General features: G+C 37.3%; 1 protein-coding gene across 1 annotated transcript; it reads right to left on the bottom strand.

Annotated features, from left to right (window-relative positions):
- Positions 1-2,228: 2,228 nt before the first annotated feature.
- LOC149144088 (uncharacterized) lies at positions 2,229-3,655 on the bottom strand. The gene is made up of 2 exons (XM_089448043.1): positions 3,264-3,655; positions 2,229-2,881 (listed from the first exon to the last, which is right to left on the bottom strand). Exons 1-2 carry the CDS (start codon positions 3,479-3,481, stop codon positions 2,641-2,643), a joined length of 459 nt encoding a protein of 152 aa, XP_089304169.1. The 5' UTR covers positions 3,482-3,655; the 3' UTR covers positions 2,229-2,640.
- Positions 3,656-14,081: the final 10,426 nt, after the last annotated feature.

Raw genomic sequence — 14,081 nt, 5'->3', positions numbered from 1 at the left:
TTTTTCTCTCTTAAACAGGCAACAACAATATTTTCGATGTAAAAGAGAGTTTCATTTCGATATACACCTTATTGATTATTATCTTGAATTACACAAAACTAAATTTAGAAAATAAATAAATTTATTGGAGAAAATAAACAACTAATTTAAATTTAAATGATAGTTAATATTCATTGTCTTCAAACCCTTTACATACCATTTACAAAGATCTGCAAGAAAGATGATAGGTTGTTCCATGGAATAGTATTTACATAACTTTTGGCAAGATCTACGCTAAGAAATGCTTTAAAATAGGATTATGAGAGCCTGTAGAACAGTAAAGCTACTCTGCTTGTTTATCTTGATGGTTGGGCTCTCATTCTACGGTACTATTTACAAAGATCTGCAAGAAAGATGATAGGATGTTTCATTTGAATAGTATTTACATAACTTTTGGCAAGATCTAAGTTAAGAAATGCTTTAAAATAGGATTATGATCTACGCTAAGAAATGCTTTAAAATAGGATTTTGAGAGCCTCTAGAACAGTAAAGCTACTCTGCTTGTTTATCTTGATGGTTGTGCTCTCATTCTACGGTGGGATAGGAGGTTAAACATAATACCTGTGGTTTTCATTTTTTGAATGGAAAAATCGTTGTTTATTTATTGGATGCTTTTATTAGGTTGTAAAGTTGCATTGAATTTGGATAAGCCATTCACAGTTTTTATCTTATGGTTGTCTCCCACCTTTACCCCTCGCATGATAAGAAATGCTTTAAAATAGGATTATGAGAGCCTCTAGAACAGTAAAGCTACTCTGCTTGTTTATCTTGATGGTTGTGCTCTCATTCTACGGTGGGATAGGAGGTTAAACATAATACCTGTGGTTTTCATTTTTTGAATGGAAAAATCATTTTTTATTTATTGGATATTTTTATTAGGTTGTAAAGTTGCATTGAATTTGAATAAGCCATTCACAGTTTTTATCTTATGGTTGTCTCCCACCTTTACCCCTCGCATGATATTTTAACTTGAAACCTGAAAAACGTTGAATAATACCCAAATCAACTGCTCTATATCGCAGAAGTAAAATACCTCTAATTTACCTAATGAATGTTCAAAGATGGGTAAGACTTTCCCTAGATGGGTCTAATTTACGTACTAAATGTTCAGATATGGGTGAAACATTACCTATATACCTATAATTTACCTAATATGGGTGGGACATTATGGGTGAAACATTACCTACATACCTCTAATTTACCTAATAGATATTCAAATATGCGTTGGACATTACCTATCATGTCTGAATGAAAATGGTTAATTTGTGGGTTCCAATTCAGAGCCAATACACGAGCAGTCCCAGGTATATACCTGCCCAGTTTTGAGAGAGAGTGAGCGCTCGATCTGACATTTGAAATTCCCCTTGGTAGCGCCTTTAAATCAGTTAAATGATATATATATATGGCAAAACTAGAGATTAAAACAATTCTAATGACATCGTGAGTAGGAAGTTTGGCTCCATAGGTTGATGGAAAAATAGACTCGCTAAGAATTTGACACACTCAAGCTGTTGGGCATACTACCTACAACTAGTGTGTTTGCATGTAATTTTTCGACGCCCAGTATCAGCAGCTGGGTCTTGAACCGAACGCAGTGCATGCCACAATCCAATATGCAGGAACTACAAGCAAGTGACATTGATGGTATGAATCAAAGGTTTTCTTTAACAATTTACAATATTAAGATTTTCTATGACGATTTAGAATGTTTCTATAACAGTTTACAATATTAAGATTTTCTATGACGATTTAGAATGTTTCTGTAACAATTTACAATATTAAGATTTTCTTTGACGATTTAGAATGTTTCTACAACCAGACAGCATTTTTTTGGAAAGCAAACAAAGTTTTTTGAAACAATGTTTCTGCCATCAGAAAAGAGATAAAAGGGCAAAGCATGTGTTACAGTGACTGGTCTTATTTTAATTTATTAAAATTTCGTTGTTCCGCATCTCATCAATACTATATAAATTAAAATGAGACTATATAAGTATTTTTCGTTAATGATCGATAGATGAATAAACAACAGATAGCAGCGTGCGTAGAAGGCAACGCTCACAACTGGGGTTTCCATTCATGCCAGGTACTGCTGGGTTCAGGGAGATATATTTCTCTTGTTTTCTTTTTTTCGTCTTTTTTTTTCATTTTTTGTTTTTCATATATGTAATTGTAATAATATTACAGTAATATCACAGCCAACATCAAACCTGTAACCTCTTAAGGAAAAAGAGGTATTCTTAACCAATAGAGTCACTCCACTCCAAACACTCCACTCCAAACTTCTGTAGGTCACTCCACTCAAACTGTATGGTTAAAAGCATATTAACCAAATATAGAAGCACTTTGAAGATTTGGCATCAAAATATATTACATCAGACGGGGGGTTTCTTCTGCCCACGAATCGAAATCTGTTAGGGTTTGAAGACTTTACAGCAAATAAAAATGGTCAAGTTTGAGTATGATGTACATCGTTCAGTGCTTGCTCTTTGGGATGGATCTGTAAATTAGTATATTGTCTGTTCCCCGTGAATCCTATATAATCTGTTTTGGAGGCGATAACGGTAGGCGGTAGGAATTCGTGGGCATTAAATTGCTACCTTTCTAGCCCGATATTTTCACCCCATTGAAAGCCTTGGGGGATGTTTTACTGGATTCGGCTGAGCCTACGGAGAGCATTGAGGATCGAATGGCCTGATTATTATATGATGATTTTACGGTCGATTCCCAGCTGTGTGAACTCTTGAGCTTCTTCTCTGACTTGGCCAGCTCTTCCACACATTTCACATCTGCTACAGACGTAAACGATTGGGACTTGCCGGTGAAAAAATTGGACAAACCCCTCCTGCAAATTATTCAAACAAACAGCCAAGATCAACAAAAGATTGCAGCAGCCCCGTAAATGAAGAAGCTAAGGTGATAATATATTTTTAGATAAGCACTCACGGTGATTTGAACGGCTGACCTAATACTTATGGGAATTTCAACCAGTGATCTAGCACACAGGGGATTTCAGCCAGTAATTTCTCGCGCAAAGAAACCAATAATTAAAAATAGAAATTTGAACCAGTAATTTAGCACCCAATCGATAATTAAATATAGGAATTTGAACCAGTAATCTAGCCCAGGGATTTGAACCAGTAATCTAGCCCAGGAATTTGAACCAGAAACCTCTCGCGCAAAGAAAGCTATACTTAAATAAATATACAGTGACCAAATAGACTTACTTGTGCGAAGGGAGGCTCGCTCTGAGAGACTTCATGTGGAAGAGAGGACCGCCATTGCCGTGGGGCATCACTGGAGGCGAGAATTCCCATGAAGAATTGCCGTGGTCCATCATGTCGTCGGCGGAAGCCAAGGAGCCCGCTGAATCGGAAGAACAAACAGAAAAAGAAGATGAAGGTGAAGATAAATCGCTTGTCGATATGACGCCTTCTTCAGCCATGGCTGCTAGAAAGGAAATTAGGGTTTTGAAATCAATGAACAATCTTGAGTTTCTGTCTAAGGAATTTCTCTCTTTCTTTCTGCGTCAACTGAAATTTTCTCCTGCCAACCGCCGTCGTGGGCATTTTGTAGCGTCAGACGATAAGGACATGTCAGCATATGTCCGTGGAAATTCCGCCACGTGAACCCTCGCCGAATGGTTCTATCCTTGCGGCGCGACATACCTCTGTCCACAAGAGGCGAAAGATTCTCTGGGGGCTGTTTTCCGTTCCCTTTCCAACGGTTTTAGAGATTCGAGGTGGCGGTTTGGCAACCTTATCCGAAGGACTAGCCTGCCAGGTCGGCAAAGAGCGCTTGCGCTTTTACGTACTTTGACCCTGTGACGTGTGGGCCAAGGGGCTCTCCGGAATTTGAGGTGCGCTTGAGGCGATGAGAGTTTAATCACTCTTGAGAGAATAAGAGGACCATACTCCATGTTTGATCCTCATCCGGAGACTTATCTATTGAGATTAGGTGGCATTTAAAAGGGTGGTAGTCACAGTCGTACGTCGTACTCAATGTTCCTCTCTGGGAGGTGGCCTGTCATCCTTATCCAAATGAATCATTACAGTCCGATCCCTAAAGTCTTCCACCATATCTAGATTTATACACATTTATGGTGTATCTCTATATGTGCGTTCCTATGCGTTACCGCTCATGGACCGCCAAAGTATTGACGCGGCATATCTATGGCAAAAGTAATGACGTGGTTGCCTTGTTAGCGACCCGGGTTTGGTATTTGGATTACATCAACAAGTTCACATGGAAACGGTAGGAAGGAGTTTGTGAGATATTCCATTTCTTTTCTAGCATGAGTTTGTGTATTCCATTTCTTATGTGACCACTCGTAATCTATTTATGGGTATGGGTATCAATATAATAAGACACATTATCAAGGTAATTATATCTAAGTAGGGTATTGATAAAAAGAAAAATCGAAAAGAAAAGATCAACCGACATTTTATATATCAAGATATTCATCAGGCAACTCCTATTTCATAGACCATAGAAAAGTAAATGCTGCCTGACATGCAAGGCAGATAGCTTTCGCCCTCTCAGTGACAGCATGCGAATCGAGATAGCAGCCTGGAGAGAGAGGGCGAAAGCTATCTGCCTTGCATGTCAGGAAGCATTTACTTTTCTATGGTCTATGAAATAGGAGTTTCCTATTCACCATATCTGGTATAGCTTATTCACCCTTTCTAGTATAATTTATGTTAAAGATTATAGTATATGTTCATCTAAAAAGTTATCACTTTAGACATAATTGGTAACATGTTCTAGAATAATTTTATGGTCACAAAAAGATAATCCAATCTAGATTGTAAATGTCTTTTTATGTAGTTTATCTTATAATACATAATATGTTCCTTACATCACAAATATTTCACCAAAAACTAGAGACATAATACTAGAGGTTCCATATCAATAATTGCCAAAGTTATCACATCTAGACATAATTGCCAACATATACACCAGTTCTATAATAATCTATGATCACAAAAAAATAATCCAATCCAGATTGTAAATATGTCTTTTTATGTAGCTTATTTCATAATACATAATATGTTCCCTACATCACAAATATTTCACAAAAAACTAGAGACATAATACTAGATGTTCCATGTCAGTAGAGTGGAGACTATGTAATATGGATTTCCCCTATCCTTTGCAAAGTATCATTGCAAAAAGCAGTATAAATAATCTCCCTTGTTTGTTTGTTGTGTCCCACTTTGGATAAAACATCCGCAATGACATTAAGTTCCTTGTATATGTGTGAAAAATTCAGTCCACGAAAACTTTCAATCAACATTTTAATTCTTTTTATCCAATTTATGAGCAATGGAGGTTCAAAAAAAGATCACATATGCACCCAGTAAATAACCACTTTGGAGTCTCCAAAGACATTCGAAATCATGATGGATAACCACTTTGCATAGAATAGGACCCCCCAAAGTGTTATGATCTCAGCGCAGTATTAGAACCCACCCCACCGTTCCAACAAAAATGATAATAAGTGCAAGGCTTTTTGACTATATATGCCGCACAACCGCAATCATTATTACAAGTCACACCATCAAAGAAACCCATTGGATATCTGCTCCATATATTCAAGAGTTGAATGCATTCTGAAGAACCCTTCTCATACACTGGCCCGATTTCATTGTAGTATGCAAAAATCTTCATGCAAATACACTTGATGTCCATCAAAGCATCCTCAAATATTTTTTGCATTCCTACACCTCCAGATGCATTAGAAAATGTACAATGGGAGAGTGCGATAAACCTTATAACTCGCGGCCCACTCCTACAAACAAACTTCTAGTGAAGAGGGATTCCAATTCGCAGTAATATTTAAGATATTCAATGCACCAGTCCAAATGGAGTTCGCATAAGGAATATTAGGAAAAAATGAACCACATCTTCAAGTTTCGACTTGCACATAACATATCTCCCTGGCCCATTGAAACTACGCATGCATAAGTTATCCCAAGTTAAAATCTTATTTTTCCACGCCATCCATCCAAAACATTTTAGTTTAAGGGGAAGGTTCCACTTCCAGATTTTACAAAACCACCTTCGATCTTCATAATAATGATTAGTGAGAGAGATACATCTGTATGCCTCCTTTATCGAGATCTGACAACGTATAGTTTTTCCATCCCATGTGAAGATATCATCCTTTTCAATCAAAGTGAACCTACCATGGATAGGTTATTCATGTACCTATCCCAAGATACAACTAGATCACCAAGTAAATCATGTTCATGAGCACGAATCCAAGAAGGATAACATTTGATGGGATCATGTGATACATATATTTGATTTAAAAAGTAAATACACAAGTTATGGATATACCAGATGAGATGGGAAAGCAAAGAATGTTCCCCAAGGAAACCTCTAATGGGATCTAGTCTGATCTCCACCAGAATGCCCGCCCCGATCTCCCACCATACATTCCCAATCAACAAGTGTTTTACTTTTATGAGATTGTTCAAATGTATGATGTCGAGCATGGAGCCTGTGCTCACTCCTTTATCCACGCCAATAAAGACTTATTTTTTAAGTACTTTCCTTGATAATAAAATTTCATATGTCATTACCATTTAAGGCGTGCCATAAAATATTTACCAGTAGAGCCCTCCCAAAAAGTTCAATATTCATTATTCACTCGCCCTCGTCCTCCTTCCACAAAGAAATTTCCTCCAGATGAACAAGATGTATCTTCTTGGCATCCCTGGAAGATGCCCAGATAAATTTTAAAATGTATGAATTTATCTGGTTAATGATATATTTTGGCATCATATAAAGATGCATCTTGTAGACCGAGATATTGTACAGTACCAAATGCACTAATATCAATTTACGCCCCAAAACGAGCCATTTATGTGACCATAACGACAACCTATGTTCAAATTTCTCTATCAACCAACTCCAATCTCTTATACCATACTTATTTGGTTTCAGAATAAAATAAAGGTACTTGAATTCTCTATGCAACGGAATAGCCTCTATAATACCCCTCCCCACATTTACTCGCTTTTACAAGCCCTCTGGGTAAATATGAAACAGAGCGCCACTATGAAATGACCCAACCTCCAAGCTCCAGTTAAGGAAGTGGGGCCTACAAATGTGACTTTCTAACCACAAACTGACATCCTGCAGGGATTACAAATCACCCAGGAGATGGAGTGTAAAGATTTCACAAGGGTGTACCAAAAACACTTCACTTAAGTCACTGGTGACAAGTGACCCTAACAACAAGATATGGTTTTTTTCGCTTTAAATCTGCAATGACAAAAGAAGAAAACCCTATGTAACAACACTGGTCAAAATTTCATATAAAAAAATATAAGACCAAGGTAATGGGACACATATTCCAAGTTCAATGGTGGGAAAAACATCCCAATGGGTGTTCATTTTGGTTATTATGGCTAATGGAAATCGGCAAAGGAAATGGAAAAGGAATTGAAAAGGAAAAGTGGCATTAATTGGAATTTTATTTATGAAAATAAAGGAAATTAGGAGAAAAGGAAGGTGAAGGTCACAGGTGTCATGTGAGGAGGAAATTGGAGGAAAATAATGGAAATTTGAAGAAATTAGAGGCCTCATTAATAAAAAGGATTCTGAGGATCAGTTGGTAACTTTTTTTTTTTGTTCAGTTCAGTTTTTGAGCTCTCTCTCTCACACTCTTGGACACTTAGAGCATTCCTGGAGCACTCTAGCATTGGATCAAGAAAGGCAAAGGAAGAGAAAAGAAGGAAAAGGGAAGCAAATATCAAGCAAGGAAGAGAGGGATCACGACCACAACAAGATTACTTGTAGGTATCGATTTGCATGTGTTATTTCCTTGCTAGATTTGGCATGAATGGTACATGCATGTGTGTATTTGGTTCTCTTGTTATCATTGCCATGGGTTTCTCCAAGTTTGACAGTGGTTTTCACCCTTGCCTTGTCATTTCAGAATAGCCATGGTGTGGTGGGTTCTATTGTATTTGGTTGAGATGGATTGTCAGATGGACTCGAAGACGAGTTGGGTGGTCTTAGGATTATTCACAAGGCCTAGGAATCCTAGGATGGGATATACAGTGAAGCTTGGTTGTGAAAACCTTGGTTGAGCATAGGAATCCTTGATCGGTGAATGTTGGGATACACAGTAAAGTTGAGAGGTGAATATCCTTGATTGGGCTTAGGAATCCAATGATCGATAATGGCGAGATACATGATAAAGCCTCAATGGTGGTGACCTTGGAGGCCTATGAATCCCTTGACCAAAAATGGAGGGATACACGGTAAAGACAAGAGGTTGAGACAAAAAAATTCCTCATGATTTAGGTGGAGAGATCCAGAGGAATCCATGTTTGTTTAGGGCCTAGTGATCCAATGGGATTGTGGTAAAGCCTGGTTGTATTGATGAGGGTTTCGAGCCTAGGCATCCCTTGGTGTATATACAGTAAAGCCTAAGGAAGCCCTGGTTGGTTTTGTTGTGAGTCCCACATTCATGCTTGGAATATGGCACGGGGGTGATTGGCTAAATAAATATTTGGTTCAGCCAAATCTATGGTTATGTAGTTTGTGGAAGTCCCAGACTTGGTTGGCTTATGCATTCATCAATAAGAGCTCCTTCTCCTTGGTATTTCATGTGTAAATGTATTGGTTCATATGTGATTTTTATGGCTATTATATCCTTGTTATTTTTGTTGGTTATATATTGGTTATGAGTATGTTTTATGAAAGACTTGATGTATGGATCTTATCATGTTTTGATTAGCAAATGAATGAACAATGAATATATGACCTAATAGATGATAATACATTTGTTGTGATGAGGCATCAATGATTCCTTACAAATCTTAGATAAGTATGAGACCCCTATGTTTAGAGGTTTATTTATGACTGGTAGATTTCATGTTCATGATATGTTTGACGAAATTCCTGTCATGGCTAGGCCTTCTTAGGTCTAGTTCTTATTTAAGATTTGAATGGAAGGCTTTTTCTATGTGCCATTCATGGTTCTGGAATGTGTCACTAAGTTATGGGCAAAGGTATGGATCCTAGACTAAAAAAGTGGCTTAAATGCCATGGTCACCGGCACAAAACTGGGTGAAAAAGACTGTAGGGTTTTAGTGGAAATCAAGAAGTGTTGTGCCAGAGTCTGGGAGATCATAGCACTCAAAAAGGAGGTTTAATTCGGGGTTTGGGCACCCAGAAGGTGGTTTAGCCCTTAGGGAACTCATTAAGTGATCTAGACTTATGCAGGAAGGCCAAAAAATACATAAATACACATATACACAGAGATGCAGTAGAAATAAAACTTCATTTCATTAATATCAAAGAATTGAAATGTGTTTACATACAAAAATGGAAATAAATTAGCTTGGGCGATGGTAGATTATCTCAAAGAAGATATGTGGCAGCTAAATGCCTCTGAAGTGTGTTATAATGATGGTTGAAAGCCTATTTATTATTGAGAAGCAACGAAAAACCATAAAATTCGAAAATCTAACCCTAGAGATGAAGCACCAAAACTATGGGCTCTGTTTGGGTAAATTGGTACATCAACTTCCTAGGGTCGTAACTTTGGCATATGATCTTTGTTTGACGCACACAATATCTCGTTAGAAATATCTATTCGAGGACTACAACTTTTGACTTTAAAAATTGATTGAAGTCTCATGTTTTCCCATTTTCCAAAAAACCGTCGTTTAGGGCATCAAAATGACTCTGGAAGTTCAGGACTTGAAACACTGCAAAAAATAGTAAAATTGTGCTACAATTAAGGAAAATAAAAAAATAAAAGAAACAGTGGTGGGGGTCCAAGTGGAATAGGAAGGTGGCCACAAATACCCAGCTTCGTGTGAAGGGTATGGAAAACATTTGTGAACTCTGGCACATCTTGTTCCCTTCTGTGTCACAGCGTGGTCCACTTTATGTATTTATCTTCATAAGTCCCAAAAGGGTAGTATTGTTCCTTGATGGCATCTCAGAAAGAATTCCAAGTGGTTTCGGCTGAAAACAATGAGGATTCACTCTCGTCCTTTTGTTACCAATAGGTTTACCACCAGTCTTTGATATGTGGGGCAAATTTGAGAAGTGAAAAAGTAATATTTTCTCGATTGGAAAATTCATGAACTGAAAAATATCCTTCCAATAGATTTAACCATATATATACAGTGTATGCATCTATTTGGCCTTTAAATATAGGAATATCAAAGTTAAATTGTACCATAAAAGGAGTGGCACCACTAGAGTGGCTGCTGCATGAATATGCGTCCCTTATGGGTAGCCACCGAAGGATCTCGGAAAAGTTATCCATCATCGTGTTCCTCTATCGCTCAAGGGATTCCTCGCGCAACATTTTGAAAGGATCCCTTGCCCCTCGTCTTTCTTTCTTCCACCATGGGAGGCCGTTGGGGTTTGCGAGGTTGGTCCTGTAAAGGTTCAACCAATTCGATCCCTAACTCCTTATACCTTGATCTCATTGGGGACATACAAACAAAAATAGAGAAAGAGAAGACCGCACTGATACCACTGATCCAGACTTATGCAGGTATGCCACAAAATACAGAAATGCACATATACACAGAGAAGCAGCAGAAATAAAACTTCATTTCATTAATATCAAAGCACTGAAATATGCTTACATACAGAAATCGAAATAAACTAGCTTGGGTGATGGTAACTTATCTCTAAGAAGAGATGTGGTGGCTACATGCCTTTGAACTGTGTTACAATGAGGCTTGAAGGCCTATTTATTATTTAGAAATAATGGAAAACTCTAAACATCCAAAAACCTAATTGTTATGAATCTAGCTCACAAAAATATAGAAAAGATAGATAAACGCCTTCAGAATAAGCCTCTTCGAGGGGGAAACTTCCTTTACATTACACAAATGAACAATTCTTGGATGATACAAATGATAAAACCTTCTTTATATATATAGGAGTCTAAGGGGTCACAATATAACCAAAGCCGACCTAACAATAATAATATAAGGGCACAAAAATAACAATAGTGGGCTTCTATGGGGCATAATAATAACAATATGGGGACAATAGGGGCACAACAATAAAAATAAGGGATACAATGACAATAGTAATGGGGGAATCACTAGTATTATAGGGACCTAACATGCCCCTCTCCTTCAAAAAAGTGTTTTCCTCAACGTTTGAGTAGTTCTAGATGCTTCTGTATAAAATTCTCACCCTTCCATGTGGAATCTTCAACAGGTAAGTTCTTCCACTTGATGAGATACTCTGAAATTGATCGATTTCATAGCTGTCGAGTTCTTGTTTCTTTGAATTCTTCAGGTTCCAATATGATTTTTCCTTCCTCATCAAGTTTTGCAATATTATTTGAACTGGGAGCTTGTCACCTATAACCTTCTTTAAGCATGACACATCGAAAACTGGGTGCACTCAGGAAGCTACAAGAAGCTCCAATTTGTATGCCATAGTACCTATCTTTTGCAACACCTTGTACTGACCATAATAATTTGGTGATAATTTATTATCCTTCTTAGCTTGCTTGAGGGACATTTGTTTATATGGTTGTAGCCGTAGGAATACCTAATCACCTACATCAAAACTTATTTCACTGTGATCTTGATTTGCCTGCTGTTTCATTCTATTATGCGCCAAGGTGAGGTTATCCTTTAAGAGTTGGAGAACTTGTTGTTGATGCTTGATGTGATCTTCCACTGCTTGAACCTTAGAATTTTCTCTTAAATATGATGTGATGGATGGTGGATGATATCCATAAAGTGCCATAAATGGGGTCATTTTTGTTTCAGTATGGAAGGAAGTGTTATCCACCATTCAGCCAAAGGCAACCATTTGACCCATTGTGTCTGTTTATTAGATACAAAGCAACGAAGATATCCTTCCAAACATTTGTCTACTATCTAAGTTTTCCCATCAGATTGAGGATGATAAGATGAGCTATGAGCTAACTGAGTACCAAGACAAGAAAATAATTATGTCCAAAAAATTCCAGTGAAAATGGGATATCTGTCACTTATAATAATCTTTGTGTTTTGATGTAGCTTTTGAATTGTTTCCATAAATGCAATAGAAACTATACTCGCTTTAAATGAATGAGATAATGCACAAAAGTGTGCATACTTGGTAAGTCTGTCAAATACCACCATGATAACACTATTTCCTTCGGACTTGGGTAAACTTGTGATAAAATCCATTGAAACCTCCCCAATGTTGGCTTGGGATGGATAAAGGTTGTAATAGACCTTGGATCTTAATTGTTTCAACTTTATTTTGTTGGAAAGCCAAACATTTCGCCTCAAACTTTTGAATATCCGATTTAAGGCCATCCCAAAAAAATTCCTTCTTAACCCTGTGGTAAGTTTTTAGAAATCCAGAATGCCCTCCTAAGGGAGAGTTGTGCAATTCCATAAGAATATTCTGTTTGAGTTGGGAATTCTTACATAGGTATAACCGATCTTCGTACCATAACGAATCATTTTTCTAGCTAAATGTATCAGATGTATTGGGATCTTGTTGCAGCTTTTGAAGGAGTGCCCACACTTCTTCGTCATTCTTCCATTCATCCTTTGCTTCTTTTATCCAATCTGGTTGGATAATAGAAATGGCACGAACAAATTCTTCTACATCCTCATCCTTTCTTAAGAGTGCATCTGTCACAACATTCTGCTTCCCTTTTTTGTAGATGATTTCAAAGTCATAACCCAACATCTTTGTGACCCATTTTTGTTGCTCTTTTGAAGATAATCTTTGTTCTAAAAAGTATTTAAGACTATCATGATCTATTTTTACCTTGAAGCGTCTTCCCATTAGGTAGGGTTGCCATTTCTTAAGTGCATGTAGTATTGCCAACATTTCCTTCTCATAAATAGCTTTGTGTAAATACTTTCCTTTGATTGGATGAATTTCGAAAGCAATGGGTCTTTCTTCTTGCATTAAAACAACACCAATTCCATTTCTTGAGGCATCACATTCCACAATAAAGGTTTTTGTGAAGTCCGGTGTAGCTAAGACCGGTGCTTGGAACATTGCCTCTTTAAGATGTTCAGAGGCCTTTGTTGCTTCTTGAGTCCATGAGAATGCATCTTTATTCAATAATGTTGTTAGAGGTGCTGTTATTCTCCCATAATTCTTAACAAACTTGTGATAATACCCTGTCAACCCGAGAAATCCTCGTAGTTGCTTTATGGATGTGGGGATTTTCCATTCCTTAATGGTTTTAATTTTGCTGGGGTCTACCTTAACACCTTCATGAGATACAATATGACCCAGATATTCCACCTCTTGTACTCCAAAGAAGCATTTGGAGCTTTTTGCATATAATTGTTTCTCCTCCAATAGTTTGAGCAACCTGTCAATATGTTGAACATGATCCTTCCAAGACTTTTCGTAGATTAATATATTATCAAAAAATACTAACACAAATTTTCTAAGGAAAGGTTTGAAATTGGAATTCATCAAACCTTGAAATGTAGAAAGTGCATTGGTAAGGCCAAAAGGCATGACCAAAAATTCATAATGACCCTCATGAGTTTTAAATGTTGTTTTCAGAATGTCTTCAGTATTCATTCTGATTTGATGATATCTTGAATGAAGATCCAACTTGGTGAAGTAAATTGATCCATGCAATTCATCCAATAATTCATCAATGACAGGAAGGGGAAATTTATCTTTAATAGTGAGCTTGTTGAGCTCCCTATAATCTGGACAAATGTGCCATGATCCATCCTTCTTGTGAACCAATACTACTGGAGCAGAGAAAGAACTTTGACTAGGTTGAATTATACCAACCTCTAGCATTTCTACAACCATATGTTCAATTTCACTCTTTTGGGCATAGGAATATCTGTAAGGCCGGATGTTTGGAGGAACACTTCCTGGAATCAAATGAATAGCATGATCATGATCATGAATAGGTGGGAGGCTTTTGGGAGTCTCAAATACCTTGGAATGATTGTCCAAGACTTTTTGGAGATCTAGAGAAATAGATGATTTCGATGTGGGAACCTCTAGTGAACATAACTGTGCAATTATGCCTCGTTGTTCTTTCTTTATAAGCT

The sequence above is a fragment of the Pinus tabuliformis genome, chromosome X, assembly GCF_031772625.1.
Source record: "Pinus tabuliformis cultivar Carrire ecotype Pingquan chromosome X, CPIR1, whole genome shotgun sequence".
In the NCBI taxonomy this organism is placed as follows: Eukaryota; Viridiplantae; Streptophyta; class Pinopsida; order Pinales; family Pinaceae; genus Pinus; species Pinus tabuliformis.
The sequence above is the reverse complement of the archived record's forward strand: the minus strand, read 5'-3'. Positions and strand labels throughout refer to the sequence as shown.